The sequence below is a fragment of the Xiphophorus hellerii genome, chromosome 20, assembly GCF_003331165.1.
Source record: "Xiphophorus hellerii strain 12219 chromosome 20, Xiphophorus_hellerii-4.1, whole genome shotgun sequence".
In the NCBI taxonomy this organism is placed as follows: Eukaryota; Metazoa; Chordata; class Actinopteri; order Cyprinodontiformes; family Poeciliidae; genus Xiphophorus; species Xiphophorus hellerii.
In genome coordinates, this window is record NC_045691.1 from 18,299,116 (window position 1) to 18,320,086 (window position 20,971).

Here is a 20,971-nt window from a genome sequence, read left to right on the forward strand (position 1 = left end):
AGAATAATTAGGTCATTAAGGCTCTGGAAAACTGATCTACACAAGGAGGAGGTCATTAAGTCATTTCATTCCAGTGTTTTGTACCTGTGGCACATCTAAAAACTGCAGGACTGTGGCCCTCGAGGCCTGGAGTTTGAGACCCCTGCTGTAGATTGTGTATTTGTGAGGGAAATGTTTTAGAGCGGAGATGACACTCACTTGTCTAAATGTGTGACAGAGAATTTCAGAGGAATCCAATCGACTTTTTTTTTTACATGGCTTTATTTCATGTGATGATATTGAACAACTGTTTTCAGACTAAGAGGTGTAAGATTGGTGTGGTGCACATTCAGATCTCTCTTTTCCAACCTTCCAACCTTTAAATCCTCATATCTGCCTGACATAATCCACAGACGCAATGCTGACAATCAGAGACAACTTTAGACATTTGTTTTATGTCAGAAATACTTTTATTCATCTAATTCACAATTCTGCTGATCGTTGAAAACAAAACAACAACATATTTTTCTTGATAGTACCCCCACGTACCACAGTTTATGTGCAAGCAATTTACAAAGTTATGAATTTTTATTAAAATGTGCTTCTGGTGGATTTTCATTTTGTATTTGTGGCATTGGAATACACATATCCGCTGCTCTTGTGAGGTGCTGCTGAAGTGACTTAGAGGGTCCATACGTCAATGTCATTACAAAATGGAAAAGTTGATGAATGTTTCAGCATGCCAAAAAATATGACAGATGCATAAAAATACAAAATAATAACAAATGATACAAGATCCCTGTCAGCAAATAGTTAGCAATATTTCACTGCTTGTCTTTTCTTTATACCTTCTGCTTAGTTGCTTACATTGACTAAATAACTAGCTCTATCTGTCATCAGCACTCGCCAGGCGGATAATAATTTGACCACAACACTTTCCAAAACTGGTATAGAAAGGCGTGATAAAAATGTTCAGTATGCTGGCCCACACAGTCTGGATCCACTGCATATTGATGAGAAGAAGCTGCACGCCGGGCATGATCAGCCTAGAAGGACATAAAGGGGAGGAGAAAACATAAGCTAATCCTCAAAAAAAGTTCCCTCTAGGGAGAAACAACATATTGAAAATAACGCAGCTGCAACCTTCACAAATGACCTTTATTCATTAAAAGTGTGCCAAGCAGCTCATCCTGCTCTGTTTTATGTATTTGTACCCTCATATCTGAGCTTCAGGTCCTACCAGATGTGGAGGCAGCTGAGAACAGCAAAGAGCAGCCCTGCAGTCAGTGACACCGGCACCGCCAGCACCAGAGAGATGAAGCGGTAGCCCCACAGTCTGGACACCTCAAACAGGGCGTGACTCCAGAGCCAGACTTTATCAAAGCTCCGCACTGAAGGGGGCTCCGCAATGACGTCCTCAAACATGACCTTAAGGCACAGGCAGAACCAAAGATTTTCATTAAACGCTGTTATTTAAGGGGGGGAAATGAGCAGAATGACATGGATGCATCTCTGTAAAAAACAAAAACAAAAGAATCCTTGATGTACTTAGTTCTAGGACACTAACAGTTTTTAGTCTGAATCAGATGATTTTATGTGGTAGATCAACACAAAGTAGCCAATAATTGTGAAGACGACAAAAAAGACAGATCCCTTTCATAATTTTACAATATAAAAATCAATAATTGTGTAACATCTTAAAAGCTGGCTTTTAAGATGTTATATGTTATATGTATACATTACATGTTATATGTGATATGACAAGCCATAAAAGTCAAAATTGAGTATTTTCAAAGATATTTCGATTTTGAGGTTGTTTTATGTATTTCTTATTTTGTAGTGTTATTTTGCGCTTTAACATCAACCTGCTGCCAACGGGACTAGAGATGAAAATTAGCCACCCAGCTATAATCTGGTATAAATATTCATTAATATATATTCTCCCATTTTTTAAAATAAACTTGAACTTAGATTTATATCCACCCAACTTTATTATGACACATCTAAAGAAAGTTGTGAAGCCAGTTATGTTCCAGCATAGCCTAATTAGTAAATAATGTTTACCAATTTGTAAATTAATGTCAGCTTAATATGCTGTAAATTAATGTCAACTTAATATGCAGCTGTTTTGTAATGCCCTCAGGGGTTCATTAAAGCAAAACAAAACATTGCGTCATAGAAAGCACTCACTAAGCAAACCATTGTCATGGTGTGATTTAGAGAGACCAATTGATCCAACATGCATACTTAATTAAATAAATATTGTCTTATATATAAATATATATATATATATTTCATCCAACCTGACTGACCTTGAGCTATTTATCAAACATGAATGTACAACGGTTGTGACATAGACGGGGTGAACACAAATGCACACAACACTTTTCTGGTTTGTATTTCCAAAATCAATCAAAAACCATTTAATAGCTGAGTTTTGAACTATTTTACATCAGTCTGTTCACTTTGAATTGGATTTGAGATTGTGGTTGAAATGTAAAATATGTGAACAGTTTCAAGGGGTAGGACTGCTTTTGTATTAAAGAGAGCACAAGTAATTTGGGGGGGACATACCTTTAGATTGCTGTTGACTCTGTTGGGATCCCTGTCCTCAATCTGGGATTGTGAATTACGGTGGGTGAAATCCGGACCCTCATCCACCTTTACTTCCATCAGTTCCCCCGATTTCAGTCTGTCCTCATCCATTGTCGTTCGGCTGAGCTGTGGCCCTGCTTGGAATCACTGGAAACATGAAGGATGAACGGGTGCAGCCAGCTGGATGACAGGCTCGTGGTTGACACCCAGGTGGGACATAGCACACTGATGACTGCTTTGACCATTTCTGAGCAATGCTTTTATTGGCTTTGCGTGATACACAATCAGTCTGCTTCATACCTGCATGAGAAGTGTTAATCTCGGAGGAAGTAGGCTCAAACAAGAATATTGTGGGAGAGATTATGATGAGTGGAAACAATCAGACCTCACAGACCTTTAATCAAGCGAACGGTGATGATGTTTGCCAGAGTTTTGCCCTGTAAATACTCAGCTAACACGCAGCAGGGTTTGGAAGAAGCTGTTCGGCTAATTGCACATCTGAGCTGAATCCCCAATTTTTTCCTTATTCAACAATACGTCGCAGAACACCAATTTGTATATTTTATGCATTTGTTTCAGAGAAAAAGTAAGAGGTCTTACATACAATGTGACAGGTTAGCAAAGCCAATTTTCAACTTCCTTTTTTAAAACCTAACACACTTTTTTCGTACACGTATATCACCAAATTGTTCCCAGGTTTTAAGGCCCTGTTGTATTTTTTCAGAATATGACCTTCACCAAAATACCATTAGAGAGGCTCTGGAAACACAATGACACATAGTCAGATGTCATCCATGAGACATCTTTAATTTCTACATTGTTTTTTGTTGTTGTTGTTGTTGTTGTTTTGTTAATGGCAAACTTCAGTAGAAATCTCAACATTAAAATTTAAACAAAAAGCCATCTGACATCTCATCAGTCTTTTTGGGATGTTATTTTAACTTTGAAAGAAGATCGTCCAAGACTGAGTGAACAACATAAATCTATGTGTTTATAGTTTATTGTTTAGGCAGATTTCGATTCAGACAAAAGATAGAGCAATTCATTGCCACATTGCGCCCTCTGTTGGCCAGAATATGCAGCTTGTTTACCGTGTTGAAAGGTTCCTGTTATCGGGAGAAGTGATTTAATCAGCAGCCTATATTTTCATCATGGACAATGTTTAATTTTATGACATAATTAAACCTCAGAACAGCAGTGATGGTAGCAAAAGTGCTTTTAATTTTACCTCTTAATTGTTTCAGTGAGATAAGAATTAATAGTTTGTGGGAAAGTGCTTGCAATTCTTTTTTTTTATAAAATAAAATACAGTTTTTATTCGAAGATTTATCTAGTCTAACACATAAATATAGGACAACAACCAACTAACTGTTTAAAGTGTGAAATATTTAAATAGGCACAAAAATATGGAGCAACGATTTTCATAAAAAGGCACATCAAAATGAATGATTTGCAAGAACTTCTGTGTGGTAACACTGCAGTCAGGAACTGTGTTTGGTTATTTTTCATTACAGTAAAGCAGCAGTAATACTCTATAATGTGTTACTCATGTTTTATTATAATCTTACAGCATGTTAAATGGTCAAGTAGTTTATTGTATATGAGTACAGAGTTCAAAATGGAGGACAAAATGTTGATACTAAGATTGTCTCCTTTTGTCTCTTTAAATAAAGTTATTTCATTTATTCTTTCTTTAATTTTTTTTTTGCTTATTGAGAAATATGGCATGCACTGTCACTGTCAGCTTTGCTACCATTTAGCTTGCTGACACAAAAAGAGAAAATCAAGTCTTTCCAGTTGTTTCCCTGAGGCTGTGGAGGAAAGTGTAGTGTAGTTAAATTATTATAACAAACTAAATCTGTTTAAGCCCCATTTGCCTAGGATTTACTATAGTCTTTACATTGTTGCACAGTGATGAAGTTTGTTGTGCTGTTGTCTATGTCTATGAAAAGCATTTTATGAACATTAATTTACTTTGAAAAATTCTAATAGTCTGTAAACATGTGGGTGGAGAAGACAGAAGAATTCACACAAACTTGAAAATCTTTTCCCCATGAATGGCTTTGTTAAATCTTACAGGTACAGTCAGAACCCTGTCACTCCGGTTCATCCTAAATCCTTTGAAAAAACAAAGAAAAACATTTCAGACATACTTTTATTTAGGAGTGTCTGCTGTGCTGAGATTTGTCCAATGTTCTCATTTGTATTCACTGATGTTAATGTTTGAGCTCTGCATTGGAGTGCTCATAGATTGAGTGAATTATTACCCTCTGAACATTATTTTAAATAAAACAAATTACTGAAAAATATGTGTTTGGTTGAAAACCTAATGTTTTAGTCACACCTACAGTCATGTAAGGGTGCGTATTCCTAAGTAACACTCATACTGCAGAATGATGTTTGCTTATATTTGCTGTAACCACCCTATTCTGTCTTGAACGATGGCTAATACAAATAGCAAAGGCCATAAAATAGCACTTTGGTGCATTATCAATGCCCAGTAATGATTTTCACTGCAGATTTCCTATCTCTTCCTTCCCATATCCATGTCCAAGTTACGTTGGTCCATATTCACAGGGACTCGTGCTATCTTTGCTCACATGTAAATGAGTTTTATCGGACTGAGTCTGTATTTGAGCAGACTTTTATCAAAAGTCCACTTTATTTTATATGGCAATAGAGAGAGGCGACATCAAAACCTAATATTTGTTTTAAGTAGGAAGTCTGAGGTGTTATCCCTACCTATCCTGAGGGCTTCTCTCCTGAAACACAAAAAAGATTAATTATAAAATTTACCCCAAGCAGGATAATCAAGACTTTTTTCGAACCTCATCTACTACTTGAATATCGTTTCCTATGTATAAATATTACCGATGACACGAGAAATTCAATAGTGTCATTATGGTGGCAATGTTAAGTCAGATGGGACACATTCATGCATTTTTGAAACTAAATTATCCATCAGACAATGTTTTCTTTATTGCAGTTAATCCAAAAATGTACATCTATACCAAAGCTTTTCTATAATCTCAATTAAAATAAGACCAGTTTTGAAATGTATGTCAGATATCAAAAAGGGAAAATTGCAGTGAACAGTTGCAGCCAGAAGTTTACACACATTCATCTCGGTCATTAATGCCTTGACAGGTTTGTGCTTTTAACCATTTAAACAGATTTATTTATTTTTTTTACAATCTGAAATGCTTAAAATATTTCAGAGATTTTTACAAAACCAGAATTGAAAATATAGGTTGGAATTAACAGAGGATTTTTTACTAATTTGGACAGGGTGAAAATAAGATGAACAGGCACAAATATACAAATAGATATAGTGTTTGGTTAAAAGTTCCTTTGCTGCAAAGTCACACACTTTTATGTTGCCATTAACAAGCTTGTGGCATATTTCTGGCTGGGTTTTTGTTCCCTCTTCTTGGTTAATTTAGATTAATGGGTTTCCTGGCAAAGAGACATTTTACAAAGCCAGCACAATTTAAACAAGGTTTAGCTTGGGTTCATTTCAGCTGATTAATGTTTGCTTTATCCATTCCAATGTGTTGATGTTTGTTTTGGGCCTTTGTCTTGTCAGGACACACAGATGTGCTCCAGTTTCAACAATCTGATCCAAGATACCACCCTTAGTTCAAAGAAAGGGATTGTTATAGTTAAAAGCAAACCAGAACTCTAGTCGTCATAAAATGGAGGATTCTGGGAATTTGGTGTCAAAGTCCACAGAAAAAACACTTTTACATTACCATTGACCAATCGAGTGATAAACAAAGAGGAAATAAAAAGTTCAAAGTGATGTCTTTCAGCATGACTGAAGTTTGCAGCTGTCCACACGAGAAGTCAAATGCTTTGTATGAAAATCTTTTACAGTTACAGGAGCCTTCACTTCCCCTATTTGGCCACAATGCTTGGAGAAGTCAAGGTGAGGGTTTATGTAGCTGATGATTAAAAGACAAGTGTGTGCTGCCCAATTTAAAATAAATCTATTCCATCAGAATTACACAAGAAGCTTGTTGATAGCTAAAAAAAAGGGTGTAACTTCCCTCTGTGCAGACAGAAATTATTGAAATAAATCATAGAAACTGTTTGTATATTTCTACCCTGAAAAAAGAAAACTGTAGGAAACAACCAAAAACACAAAGACAACTATGACTGGGATGAGTACATGTAAACCTTTGACTGAAACTGCAAATATTTTGGTGTTACCACATAGCCATCTTTGTTTTTTAAAAAAATAATAAAAGGAAACAAGGAAAATAATCAAGTTAGTAAATACCATAAATATAAGAACATTTAAAACAACAAAGTAATGTAAGAAATTAACAGCCTATCATTACCTTTTGCTGTTTTGTGTGAACCTAAATATCTAAATGCTGTTGTTACTATGGGACAATGAAGGCTATTTCTATTCTATCAAATAATGGGATAAATATTCTATAAACATTTATATAATGAGTGTACAGGCAGTCTATGCATGCTCCTCTGGAATTTGTCCTGGAATAATGTTCACCTGGTTTAATGTGGGACTGGAGTTAGAGCAGCAGGAGCGTCTTTCAGGTGTGCTGGTGGTTCTCTGAATGAACTGAAGGAAGTTTTCCTGAAATGAAGCCTCCTGGCTGGACGCTCCAACCTCTGAGGGCTGGTTCAAGCAGCAACGTCGAAATTTCACCAACTCATCTCTGATTTGTCTGTTTAAGAGGCCATAGAAGAATGGGTTAACTGCGAAAGAAGAGTAAGCAAGCCAAGTTACGGCTTCCTCCAAATCCCCCGGGCTCTGCATGGACCCGGTTAGAGACATTTGAACGTGGAAAATGAAGTAGGGCAACCAGCAAACCAAGAACTGGCCCACAATGAACACCAAAGTTATTGCAGCTTTTCCTCCACTGAAGGCTCTTTCTGGAGACAGTCTCTGAGGCAGAGTGCGGGTGGTGGCGATCATGGTTGTCTGGCTGTTGATGGAGTCAGAGCGGTCCTTAACAGGGCATGCATTCACCCATGTTGGCGCAGCTGGGACTTGCTGCAGAGCTGCTGAGCGAGCAACCTTATACACAGCACAGTAAACACTAAAGATGACCATTACAGGAGCTAAGAAACAAATCACACTGAAGAGCACTCCAAATACTCTTCTCAGGCGGCTGTGGGTAGCATGAAGAGAGCAGTGAGCTGCTGCGATGGAGCTCTGAGGTCCATAAGCCGGCCATCCAAACAGAGTGACCAAAGCTAAGACGAGCGATTTAACCCAGATTAGCACCATCACACCAATAGCAAGGTTGATGGTCATCTTGACTTCGTAACGCATCGGGTGCACAATGTAGAAGTAACGCTCCAAGCTGATGGCAGTGATGGTGAGGATGGAAAGACAAATGAGGAAAACATTGAGGAAGATGTAAACCTGGCACTCCAGAACAGTGAACACCACCGTGCCGAAGAACGGAGAGCTGGAAATGATTCCCAAAGGCATCAGGAGGATGGCGCACAGAAGATCTACTGCACACAGGTGACACACAAACGCAAACTTTTTCAGGTGAGGAGCGCGAGCTATGGCCACCATCACACCGGTGTTGGCCAGCAGGGCGATGAGGTTAAGCGTCACCATGCAGAACAACCCAAAAAGATCTTTGATCTGTGACTGGGAGCTTGTGACAACGCCAACATCGGCGGGGACAGTGAGATTGGTGGAGTTTGCAACAGAAGGATCGGTAACAGAGGTGATCATGGACCCCGTCATGTCCGCCATCATTTATTGATTTCCTCCTCCATTTTCAGTTCTGATATTCTCATGGGTGAAATATCTGTGTTGAAAGAAGGAAACAGATTTTAACTAAAATGTTATTATAAAAAATATATATACATTTTTGTTTTCAACCATTTCGTAAACAGACACATTCAATAAATCTGAATATGTGTTGATGAGGCTGGTTTCGCAAATTAAAAGTACTTTAAAAACACACTAAGAGGGTACTAAACATACTTTTCATTAGGCTGACATTTTTGTATTAAAATAACTTTTTAATGTTCTGACATACTTATCCATAAATTCATGTTTCCATTAGGTATCAGTAGAAAACCATAATAATTTACAGAAATAAAGTTTGAAGACATCAGCCTGTGTGTAATTAATCTCTGTGTTTTATTTTGTGAATTGAGTTGCTAAAATATTTTTTTTTACTAATATTCTAATTTACTGAATGTTTCTGTAGTAATTGAAACAAAAACTATTGAAAAAGTTGACAGATTATCAACATTTTGATAAATGAATTGCTTTGTGATCAAACTAGCAGACATGGTTTTCAGTGTTTTTCACAATTAATCATGTAGTCTATTTGTATTCAAACCCCTTTTCTCTAATATCAAAAATAAAATAATGAACAATCAATGGCCTTCATAATTCAAATCTGTGCAATTCACTTTAGCTTATCAATATGTTTCAAACATAAGTCAAATTACAAAAACATGTTTTGTGTGTGAGGTTATTTTTTAATAACCTCACAAAGCTTATCAGTTTTGAGTATGTGGGGAAAAAAAACATATAATTCATCTGCTCCTTTGGACTATATCACTTACTTAGCTCATTTAAATCTCAATTAAAACATAAACACTGCAATCCAAAGTGTCCAATTTCAGCATTATACAGTATAGATTTGTAATTCTAACAATCAATATCTGAATCCCATGTGACAGAAACATACAAAGAGCAAACCTCACTACAACCCAACCATTTTTTAAACAAAACATTCACTTCATTTATGTTTTCGGCTTTGTTTCAAGCCCACATCCAAACTGAGCCATAGGTCCACACAACAGGTAAACTTTAGTTGTATGAACACATTTTCAATTTTTTTAAAATTGTGTTACTGGAATGAATTAAGAACTGCATTCTTAATGATGTTAAACTGCCCGTTTATGCAGATAAACTGAGCCTTGCTTTTCTGTGTTATCGTTTCAGTGCCATTCTTATTTCTCCATGTAGCTACAAACACTTTAGGTTAACTTGCAGTGACATAAAAATGTCAACGATATTCAGAAGATGGGTATTATGGTGCTTTAATATTATGTTTCAGAAGAGCAGTAAGAAAAACAATATTTTGATAATACTGACTTACCTCTGGTTCACTCTCAGTTTGCTGTTTAAACCAGTTGCTTTGAGTTCAAGGCTTTTTGCAAAAGTAAACAAAATTGATGCTTCATCTAATTTTTAAATCAAAAGTATATAAATCATATATCCATCTCAGTTTAAAAAAATTTTAAACTTTCAAAAGTCTGGCTTTTCCAAAGACTGGTACTAGAACTGCATTACAATTTATATCACAAAGAAAAATATAAAAAATACAATTCCATGATGGTTTTGGTGGGAAATTATTCTCCTCTTTCCTCACCCCTCCTCTGATAACCCTCTGTCCTGTCCTGCGCTGTGTATGGCAGTGACTGTCACACATTGTTTTGTGTAATGGTGCATGCTGAAGTTTTTTCCTCTTTTGCCATCAGACACACACGCCACTGTCCCCTACCAGCCGTCCCTGGGTCCTAACTCCTCCATTTTCTCAAAAACACTACAGATCCACTCTGTATAATTTCAAAAGTCAGTTTTGTTATCAAAATGTGAGAGATTTACCGTAGCTCATAAAAGCGTCAACACCTATTTAACTTTTTCACATTTTGTTAAGTAACATACAGAAGACTGTGTATTTTGTCAGGGTTACAACACAAACCAGTGCGTTACTGTGAAGTGAAAGAAAAAATGAGCAGCATTTTAAAACTTTTTACAAATACAAATCTGTGTGGCGTACTTTAATATCCCTTAATGAAATCCATTTTTAGAAGTAACGTGTGTGTAATTTAATGTCAATATAAAGCTTGATGTTCTGTGAAGACCTCTAGGGTTTGCTCAGGAACACTAGAGATCAAACATCATCATGAAGACCAAAGAACATATCAGACACTGTGATATTACATATTAATTGTTCAGTCTATGAAGTGAAAATGTTCTAAGCCCACAAAGACATGAAAGTCCATATAAACTGACCTAGGAGGTCACTGGCAATTTTGGAAGCTCTACAGAGACTCATGATTAGTCCCACACTCCACAAATCAGACCTTTGTAGAAGAGTTTCACAGCAAAAGCTACATGAACTCTTGTTTTCATTTCACCCCACACTATGCAGGGGACGCAGCAAACATGTGGAAGAAAGTGTTCTGGTCAGATAAGAACTTTACAGAGCAACTTGGAAAGATCAGCTGTTAGAGTTTGCAAATGACTCAAACAAAGTGGAAGTTTCCTTGAGAAAACAAAGATATGATGTGCTTTTTGTGAGCAGTAATGTACACAAAAATACAATTATGACATGGTATGCTTAAATGCAGGCGAGTTCTGTATTTTAGTTTATTGAACCCCTTCAAAGAGTTTGTCAGTGCAAAATAAACAGTTTGTTGGTCAGCAGGTTGCAGCATTTTGACAGTCTAAAACCACAACTACATGAAGATGTTAGCAATTTGCATATGACATCACTTTTGAGTACCTCAACAGTCTTCACTGGTTTAAGAAACAGTTCGTCATTATAAACCACAGGATAAGCTTCCCACTTCTATAAACACAAAGGATCAGGATCAAATTCCTTTGATCCTGATCCTGCTATACTTTTGTTATTTGAAATATGGAGGTGAAAATTCATACTGGAAATGACTTTTAATAACTAAAGTGTATATTTTTAGAGACCATTTAGTCAACCCCTTTTGCAATCTCAAAGAAAATGTTCCAAACAAAAGCTTCATTATTTTTTTATCCTCTCTGTCAGTTAACCCTATGACTAACAGCAAGGCAAATATTGCACATACTTCCATCTACTCTGCTTTCGCAGCAAAATAATAATTTTCCAAAGGCTAAGCACGTACCTTCTTGTGTTAAGTTGGGGTATATCCTTCAAAACCCCTAGAGTGCCAATAAACCCTTTCAACATGTAAGCATAGTCAACTCAAAATTACCAACGCATTAAAACAAACACCTTATATGCAGTATAGAATAATATATTATTACTATCAGTAAGATTATCATCATTTACTAATAATGTGCAAAGCCAAAGTACATTCTATGGGTCATTCATGCAATTATAAGGCACAAACAGAAAGAGGCGCTTATGCAACACGGTGGGATTAGCTATGCTCTGATGACCTGCACAGCCTCGTTTCTTTTTTATACTGAAACTGTTAACGCATTTCTATCTCAAGCAGGTAGCGAAGGCGACACTGGCTCTCTTTGTAGATCAGGTATTCACTGTTGCTAAAGCTGCTGTTGGCGTATTGGGGCTGTTCGATGGCTTTTCCCTGAGGAACAGTAACCTTCTTGCCCTCAAGAGTGATGACGGTGTCCTGAGACGGGTCTGCAAACAAAACAGACAGAACAACATCAGCCCTCTTAAGCACTGGAGTGCAGAAAGAAAACTCAAATTTGATCTTCCACTGCTTTTTTATTATTTAGAAAAAGCAATCATTAAGTAAAAATGTATTATCACACAGTGCATTCCTGACTGTCTGGATGCTGGATGTGTTTATGACCCTTTAGATGATCAATAGGTTGTTTCAATGCCTCATGATAAATGCAGAGGAGTCCCTTAAATATAAAATATTCCTACAATGGACACTTTTGCAGTCAGGAAAGTTTTTGAACTTGGCCAATTATTTTTTAACCCTTTCATGCATGAATTATGTGAACCTTTGTGTCAGGATTTTTTTCCAATTTTTTTTTATTTTCTTAAGGCAAAGAAAAAGGTAGGAAAAAAATTGGTAAATAATTTTTTTATTTTATTTTTCTTTTTAGGTGATCGATTTTCTCCAAATACAAAGTTGTTATTTGAAAAATACATCAGTAGTATTGTTCTTTAGGGGTTATCTGATGTCACAAAATTATTTTTAGCTGCAAGAGTCGTCTACAGTAGAAGGAGGGACAGGGTCGATTGGCATGCTTTTTTGTCTGTCGGCCATATTGGCTTTAACAAAAATAATTTCTTGCATTTGCATCTTATGGCCAGTAGTTGTTTGTGTATTTTATGATGCATTAGTGTCCACTTCAGTGGTCTGTGTGCATTTATAACATAAAAATCCACAAGAAGCACAAGAAAATGGCTTTTAGATAGCTGTCCACTGTAGTGACCACTATGCATGAAAAGGTTAAAGTTGTAACTTTAAATAATGATTCTGTGTAACTAAAATAGATGTCTCCCTTTTTATTCCTTAGATGATTACATGTAGTTACTTACCCTGAGAATACATTTGAATAACAAAAAATAATTCAACATTTGTTTGGCTATCAACCAATTCATGGTCACATGTTGCTAAATTAAATCTCTGATTGGCTGATTAGGCTTGATTCTGTTTTTCTGTCGTAAGAACAGGAAGATGAGTGCTGAATGAGACAAAACCTCCCAGATTAAAATGCTATGTAAACCCAGTCGACACCAGGTCTGTTCAGCCCCATCATGTTTGATTGCATATTTGTTTTTGTGCAAAATATACTTTACATTTCTGTTTATTTTTTCTTAGAGTTTGTTAAAGAAAAACCTTTTTTTAATCCAAAATAGAATTGCATTTATTGAAAAAAAGGTTAAGACATTTATTCAATGTAATTATTATAGTTTTGAATGGTCATTCACATGTATGGAGTAGCTCATAGATAAAAAAATTATATGATCCTTGTTTATGTGTAATTAATTTGACTGCAAATAAATGCTTATATTTGATAACTATACAAAATCTCTTCATTCATTATTTAAATTATCCAACAAGAGCAAACCCAATAAGGAGATGATAAACATCTGATGTTTTTTTATTTTTAAAATAAACAGGTGAGACTGATCAACTTTATTAATGACTGACAAATTCTTGATTTATTAATTTAACTTAAAGAAGCCATCAATTCTGCTGCCGTGTTGTTTTGTGAATATTGGAATAAGAGCAAGAAGATCTTTCGTATGCCAAAGATTAAAAGCATAATTTCAACACTAAGAGGCCTTAAGAGCAAGGTAATTTGTAAATTTGTAGTACGTTGCTGTACCAAAGCATTTTACCTGGTTCCAGAAGGCCTCGTGCTACCACACTGTGATAACCGGCAGGAGCCTTCTTCAAGGTACAGTCATCTCTGGTAATGGTGAACTCCTTGCCAAGAGCTACCTCACTCAGAAACATCACTCCAGTGTTGTTTGAGGGACGCACTAGCAATGAGTGAAATATATTTCAATTAAATATAATACTATGATTTCAAAAGAACTCAAAGGAATAGTTTTCTTAGGAGATTTCTTACCATAACCTATAGATTTTACGTTTTCAGAGGCAAAATAGATCCCGCTGCCAACACGGCCCCCTGAATGGGGCATGATCCTGAGACCACTCTTCAGGATAGCTGCCACCACCGCTATGTTTGTCCCGTGCCACAGCAGGCGACGGTTCTCTAGACTATCATTCTCACTGAAGCGTTCTCCCTGAAAGTTATAATGTGTTGGATGAAAGACTTCTGGACTTCTTCACTACAAGTGCAAAACTGGCAGAAGTCCCTCACCTCATTCTCTCGGTCCACTTCCCAAACATTGAGTATCTTTGGCTTACTATAGGTACATGTAGTTGACTTCATGTATTTCTCGATGATCTTCAAAAGCAAAAAGCATGAAATACTTTAGTAATTGGAACATGACAATTATTTTTGCAGTCAATTGTAATTTAGGACACAGTACCTTATACATTTCTGTATTTTTGGCCAGCAAGGAGAGCTCGCATTTCAGAGACATGTAGTCTTGATCAATAGGATGAGGAACCGTCTCCACCATCTCATCCTGAGCCTTCTCTGTTTCTGACTTCAGAGTCTGGGCCAGCTCAATGTCTGCCAGCACCTTAACAACAACATTGAAACGGACATTGGAGCTGACAGAACTTTATAAAATGACAATAAATCACACTAAATGAAAATCTTACCATAAGCATCTCTTTCTTCTGTTCAACAATCTCTTTGGTGTCAATGGCTGGCGGTCTGTTTCTGCCAAAGTTGTGAGGAATTGCGGTGAAGAACTTTGATGAGAGTTCTTCAAGGCGACCTCTTCCGCCTTTTTGGCTCATAGCAGCTTCAATCTCCTCCAAAACTTCAAAGCCTTTTGCTATTTGACCCTTACTGAGTTTCCCCAAAGGCATCTTCTTGATGTCTGTAAAAATAAAAACCATGTACACACCCCACTGGTCAAATCAGTAGTTTTTATAACTTTATTTGCAAATTGGTGTGGTAAATATTGTAATTTACCTTTCTAAAACACCCTGCACTCTGGAGACCACTTTACAGGATGTAAGATCTCAAAGACTGTTTGAACAATGCTGGCTTGTTGCAAACTTAGTTCAGTGTGAAAGAAAAACAAAAATCACCCTGCACTAAGGAGTTGAGTCCAGAGCTAGTGTTCATAAAAAAAACAACAATCAGACATTACTGACTAGGGCACAAGAGTAAAGCGCTTTCATTAATTAATTGAATTGGCTAACTTAACTATTGGAAAAGTCTGGATTTTTTTTTTCCACAAATGAACTCCTTGGGTTTCCCTAGTTAAGTGATATGTGTCCATCCAAGGAATGCCATCTTGTTTTACAAATTGTTTTTACAGCTTGTATATAGCTACACTTTGAATTCAGGTCAACTTTTTGAAGGGATCTTTAATTGCAACAAGAGAAGAGAGAACAGCAGACATGGGTGCCAAGACAAATTAGTGAATGTGTGCATAAGGTCAGACTGGCATTTGGCAAGTTCATCTTTAAATTTTCTGATGAAGACAAGCAAGAGGCTTTCATTAGGGTTGGGTTTCAATAGGAACCAGGAACCAAGTATGTTGCCATCACAATTGTAAACAACCACAATTTTATCTTCCAACGTTTATGCTTGTTTAAAAAAAGTTTGGGAATTCTCAACTTCCATCTGGAATGATGGGAAGAGTACTTCATTCTTCCACCATGAGCTATCACCAAGGCCCTGAAAACACCCTCCATGTTAAGGAGGAATGATTTGAAGGAGTCACACTTTTATACTGTTTTGTATGCGAACATATGCCCACAAAAAAATAAAACTATTCTGAAAAGAGTACAAAACAAAATTATTAGACCTACATTTTAATATGCAAAGATAAGAGGAAGCCAAGGTCAACCTTTATTTCTAGCAATGGTTAATCATTTGCATGTTGCAACCTGATCATGTAGATCTTGTCTACACTTTGAAGCAAAACTTTCACCACAAGCTGAATCAAGCTATGTAGTATAACAGTGTTTAAGCAGTGTTTTAATCTACCCAAAGTTATAGAAAACAGTTAGTTTAAAATGTTTGGTTAAGTGAGACACACCCACCTAAATTCATGCATTTCATTGCCTCCTTGAACATGTCGTTGCTGAAAATGAGCTTAATAAGATTCTGTGTTGCGCCATCAAGAGTGCATGGGAGGAAATTCTTTGAGACTTTTCCATCAACAGTGTCCACCTGTGAAGCAAAAAGTACATCTAAAAATATATCTAAGGATATAAACAAAATATTAACAGCAAGTTACTCAAAGCTTCCTGTTGTTCAGAAATAAACTGTTGCAATACCTTGACCTCAGCATCCTGCTCTCCGTCCACCTCAATCAGTGTGTACTTCCCAGGATGAGAGACAAAGTTCATCCGGTCACTCCAGTTGTTCTTTGTCTTGTCCTTAAACTTCCTCTCAAAGTCCTTCGAGGCTGACTCTGGTCTAGCAAATTGAGTCAGTTTAGATTGTCCCACTTCCCCCTGAGGTCAGATTCAGAAAAATGTTGAAAGTAATAATCATTAGTAGTGTTTCAGATGGTGAATCTGGATGTTACATCAAACCCAAATAAACAAGTTCCAGTAACTAGACAGAAAAACAGATGACTATGCTAATTTCTACATATTGAGTATTGTAAGCCTGGCAACCTGTCAAAATGTCAATATTAAATTGACTTTTCCAATTGTCATGTTGCCCACTGCTCAGGGAGTTTTTGTTTCTCTAACATAGCTCAAATGCTAGGTTGCCACCTAGTTCAAATGCCATCATCAGCCACTGCAGAGGCAAGCTGTATTTTACAGCCGAGGAAAAATGCAATGAATAGCCATAATAAAGAATAACGTCTATTCCTCAGGGACAATAGATGAAAAAATAATTATGGCACATTTACATAAATATTAATTAATGTACATTGTTCCTACTAAATAAATTGGTAAGAATCTGAATGTTAGGTTTCATGTCCTCATGTCAACTTCTTGTTATAAGGGAGACATTCCCTTCCACTCTCGCCACATTGCTCATTAGGAGCGTTCTCCGCTAAGGTAATCATATGTAGAATGCATATGAATTTGATCCGATAGTAAAATGCCTCGATGACACCAGTTGTAAATTGGCTTTTTGTAAATAAACATGGCTGGAATTAATTGAATGATGGTGTATGTAACCTACCACTCGTCCCCATCTGTTCCATGAGTAGTATGAGTTGCCTGTTTTAATAACTTGGATGACATAAAACTTGTTGTTGTTGTTTCCTATGTTTGTTTGGTTGAGCATGCAGTCGTAGTCCTCGTGAATCTGTGGAGACGACATATAAGACTTTCCACAGTTACATGTTATTCATGGATAAAATAAATGGACAGTTAGTGCCATTTCTCTACCTCTCCGGATGAAAAAAGTTCACAGTGCTCATCCACCTTCCTTTTGGCTTTGACCTGTGATCCTGCAGCCAGAAGCGCCTCTTTTGTAGAAGTGAAGGCATCCTTGGGTTCATCTTTCACCTTTTTCCCACCTGCTTTGACAGCTTTAGCGGCTTTTCTCTTAGGGGCCATATTCAAGCTCCAAAACCTGCATAAAAACTCACAAGGCTTATTACTGGACATGATGCCAGGACAAGCAACAACATGCCTCGACTCGCCCCTTCGCTGGACATCAAAGCTGACAGGCTTATTTTTCAAGCTATTTACATATTATTTGTGCTGTCCTTGTTATTGACCATTCGACAACTGCAATAAGACGTCAATAGCAAGATAAAACATTAGTTTTAACGAGTTTTTAACAACTGCAGCTTCCACAGTCTAACACGAATGATCATAAAAAGACCTGAATCTATTTCAGAAAAGGAACCTACCTCTTAAAAAACAATATTAACCGGTGTTAATATTGTAATATGATAAATGTGAAGTCGGCGAATACTCCCTGCGGAAGATCACTAAAGGAAGAGGAGGGACTTTACTTCTCTCATCTTTCTCCTGTTGGAGTCAGCTTCAACCGCGGTCGCCACCTGGCGGTCAAGCTTTGAACCGCTTCTAAGAGGTGACTTTCCTGAATGTAGGATGGAAACTTAATTTTAATTTCTAAAAGTTTATGACACAATACAAAACACAAAATTCTGATTTCAGGTTCTCAAAATCAAATGCAAAATTACTCCAAATGGTGACTTCATAATGACTCGTAAAGAAGTTTAAATTATTTAACTCATTTTTTTTTTCTTTCATGTTGTGCTTCCATAGAGCTAACAGTGTTTCAATCTGTTAATTTTTCTTCATTGTTCAAACTAAATTTATTTCTGCCCTTAATTCTTTGAATAATATAGACATAATAAGATAGCTGTAAAAGTCTTTCAAGAGACTGATTAACATAACTGGGGGAAAGAAATTGAACAGCACATGCATTTTATTTTCAAGAGGAGGAAGTTCAAAGACTTCTGTTTGCAGAATTGTTTGCATTATAAAAATATGCAAACACAATTAGAATCTGATTATTTTATTATATATTTGCAATATTTACATGTAATATTTCCTGATGATGCTTTATACATTTCATTAGCACATATCCCTACTTCTCACAGCATGATGCTGCTATTCCATACCTCACAGCTTGGATTGTGTTGTAACGCCCTCTAGCTTCCCCATTTGTTCATTATAGTCATAATGGCCAATTTTAATTTCAACAGATTGTGAATCTGTCTCCTTCATGAATGGTGAATGTCTGTACAGTCCCAAGCTTTCTGTTTATATTTGTTTGTGAGATGAAAACAACAAATTCAGGCACCTGGAAATTGAAACCTGTATTTCATTTTGAAATAGATTCCAGATAGTTTGGCTGATTTATAAATTTTTCTTTATGATATCACAAAGGAACCATGTTGTTTGAGGTGTTGGTTTAAAGTAAACTTTTGACTTTAATGAAAGTAATTAAAAATTATTTGTACCATTATTCTGGCTTTAATCAAATATTTAATTATTTTAATAATCCTAACTAATCTAAAACAGAAAACGTTTAGTCTGATTAAAGTCAGACAATGTGAAAATGGTAGTTTCAACTATTGTTCACATCTAGTTTCAATATCACTAAATCACTACTTATGTGTATGTACCATTAGAGGATAAGACTTGCAAATTAAGAAAATATTTTCTCTTGGATATGAAAACAACTATTTTAAATGATATTGTAATTTCTCCATTATGCAAAGTTTTTAAATAATTTTGTAGGAAAACCATATTGTTATAGTCTGTTTCCTGATTTTCAATAAAAAGATCATAACACAAGATGGCAGTGTGAAGCAACATATCTGGGCTGGCTGTGTTTTCTACAGCATCAGTCTCTTCAGCCCATTGCCACTAACTACTGAGGTGTTTCTGGATGGCTTTGTTGGATTTTGATGTCGTATTACAAATGGTGTTTCTGCATAGCAAAAATAAAAATTTTTGAATAATCAAACTGTTAAAAGTGTAACTTAAATGCGATGCTCAAGGTTTGACTTTCCTCTCCTTCCAACTTCTTTTCAAAGAACTCTTTCAACCATCATCACTCAAAGTGACCAATATAGGGTTGACAAGTCAAACTTATTTTGTCATAGAAAGTTGTAAAGCATTGAACACAAACCATAGATTTAGCATTGTTGAGCTTATTGTGCAGATTTTCCATCAAACAGTTATTTTTCTGGAATGCACCTCATTATACCATGTACAGAAATCACAAGCAGAAACAAACAAATTTTACTATTTATAAAAAACACATTTTATTTACATAAATTACAAGAAAAGCACAAACTGGTCCACTATATTCTACATTAAAAACGTCTTGAATATATTACATTGAACAGATTTACTATAATTTACTCCATTGTTGCAAGTAGAATCTCCAAAAAACAAGAGCTATAATTTCCTTTATTGGCATCTCCAAAACTGCTACGAGTCAAAGAACAAAATGACATAATTGGGACATTTGTACTCACAGCACTCTGAGGACAACAAAGTCAGGATGGTCGCCTGCGTGACCCTGTCTGTATCTGAGACACCTGATTCAGGACTAGGGATTATATTACTCTGTTTACAAAAAAATATGTATAAATAAACCTTGATCTTCACAAGGAGGACGTTGTGGAGTCCACCACCTCTCGTCCGTTACAAACTGTTGGAACAACGTTAGAGGCTGACGCTGAAAAACAAAGAAAAAAGATTTACGATTTTTGTTACAGAACAATAATTATTCAGCTAATGTATGCAGCATTTGATAAATCCCTCTAGTGTTCAGTTTTTTTATTTAGATACCAGCCTAAGCTGACTTGCTTTGAATCAGCTAAACAGGTAGTCCAGCATTAATCTGAGAAACCCAGAATAGTTTCCAAAAGGCCCAGAGTTGCTCTGGGTGTGTTACTGTGGACTCAAATGCAAGAATCTGCTTAATCTGGTAAAGTTGACCAAAATCACACAGGAGACAGCAAACATGGAAACAAAGGTGGTCTAACCAGATGAGATCAAACCTGAAATTTCTGGCCTACATTCAGACTGAATACCTGGCACACTTTCCAGTTTTGTATTGATTTATTTATTTTTGAAAAGTATTCTTTCTTTTCCTCCTTTTTACAATTATATGCTACTTTATGTATGTTTGTCACAGAAAATGCCACAGAACTACATTGAAACTTCTAATTGTGATGTGACACTACAGGAAAAGTTTCTAGGGGTCTGAACACTTTTTCAACATTAACAATCAAGAAAATCACTCGTCTCCCAAATGAGCTGGAAGTTTAGCAACTCAATTAATTTACATTCAGAGGAATGTATCACAATAATTAACATTAATATCAAGTTAATATTCTGAAATTATGTAAAACCAGATAATTATCTCATCAGTGTCCCTCTGGCTTTATTTGTGCTTTATTTATGTTCTGACAATTATCTTAAGGAATGAAATGGATTTAAAAAATACACTTTTAGTCATTTAGAACCAACTTTTGCAAGACAGGTTTAAAAACAACAAACACTTGGCATAATAACCAGATTATCAGTTTTTTGACCAGACTATGACTGCTGTCTCATCTCGTTTAACATCTCTTTGTTTTAAATGTATCTTTTTATCATCGTAAGACTTGACTTC

At 36.2% G+C, this 20,971-nt stretch overlaps 4 protein-coding genes across 7 annotated transcripts in view; all 4 read right to left on the minus strand.

Moving 5' to 3' along the window:
* Nucleotides 1–169: 169 nt before the first annotated feature.
* On the minus strand, nucleotides 170–3,804 carry LOC116710253 (caveolin-2-like). The gene is made up of 3 exons (XM_032549185.1): nucleotides 2,554–3,804; nucleotides 1,220–1,407; nucleotides 170–1,025 (listed from the first exon to the last, which is right to left on the minus strand). Exons 1-3 carry the CDS (start codon nucleotides 2,683–2,685, stop codon nucleotides 866–868), a joined length of 480 nt encoding a protein of 159 aa, XP_032405076.1. The 5' UTR covers nucleotides 2,686–3,804; the 3' UTR covers nucleotides 170–865.
* Nucleotides 3,805–4,109: 305 nt separating this feature from the next.
* On the minus strand, nucleotides 4,110–10,812 carry gpr61l (G protein-coupled receptor 61-like). Of its 3 annotated transcripts, none has more exons than XM_032549184.1 (3): nucleotides 9,684–10,812; nucleotides 7,091–8,372; nucleotides 4,110–4,692 (listed from the first exon to the last, which is right to left on the minus strand). In XM_032549184.1, the coding sequence occupies exons 2-3, from the start codon at nucleotides 8,318–8,320 to the stop codon at nucleotides 4,681–4,683; spliced, it is 1,242 nt and encodes a 413-aa protein (XP_032405075.1). In that variant the 5' UTR covers nucleotides 8,321–8,372; nucleotides 9,684–10,812; the 3' UTR covers nucleotides 4,110–4,680. The 3 variants fall into 3 exon arrangements, with proteins under 3 accessions (XP_032405075.1, XP_032405073.1, XP_032405072.1); XM_032549182.1 differs by having other exon boundaries at nucleotides 4,110–5,336; XM_032549181.1 differs by lacking the exon at nucleotides 4,110–4,692 and having other exon boundaries at nucleotides 6,813–8,372.
* A 114-nt stretch (nucleotides 10,813–10,926) lies between these two features.
* Nucleotides 10,927–18,124, minus strand: parp3 (poly (ADP-ribose) polymerase family, member 3). 2 transcript variants are annotated; one of them, XM_032549180.1, is made up of 11 exons: nucleotides 17,718–18,124; nucleotides 17,284–17,434; nucleotides 17,039–17,164; nucleotides 16,174–16,353; nucleotides 15,937–16,066; nucleotides 14,536–14,759; nucleotides 14,298–14,453; nucleotides 14,126–14,212; nucleotides 13,871–14,048; nucleotides 13,638–13,781; nucleotides 10,927–11,954 (listed from the first exon to the last, which is right to left on the minus strand). In XM_032549180.1, the coding sequence occupies exons 2-11, from the start codon at nucleotides 17,416–17,418 to the stop codon at nucleotides 11,782–11,784; spliced, it is 1,533 nt and encodes a 510-aa protein (XP_032405071.1). In that variant the 5' UTR covers nucleotides 17,419–17,434; nucleotides 17,718–18,124; the 3' UTR covers nucleotides 10,927–11,781. The 2 variants fall into 2 exon arrangements, with proteins under 2 accessions (XP_032405071.1, XP_032405070.1); XM_032549179.1 differs by having other exon boundaries at nucleotides 17,248–17,434; nucleotides 17,718–17,878.
* A 627-nt stretch (nucleotides 18,125–18,751) lies between these two features.
* grm2a (glutamate receptor, metabotropic 2a) overlaps nucleotides 18,752–20,971 on the minus strand; it is a 43,359-nt gene continuing 41,139 nt past the window's right edge. Inside the window, exon 6 of the mRNA XM_032549178.1 lies at nucleotides 18,752–20,029. Within this exon, the coding sequence (XP_032405069.1) occupies nucleotides 19,956–20,029 (74 nt within the window). The 3' untranslated portion in view covers nucleotides 18,752–19,955. The remainder of the gene's footprint in view (nucleotides 20,030–20,971) is intronic.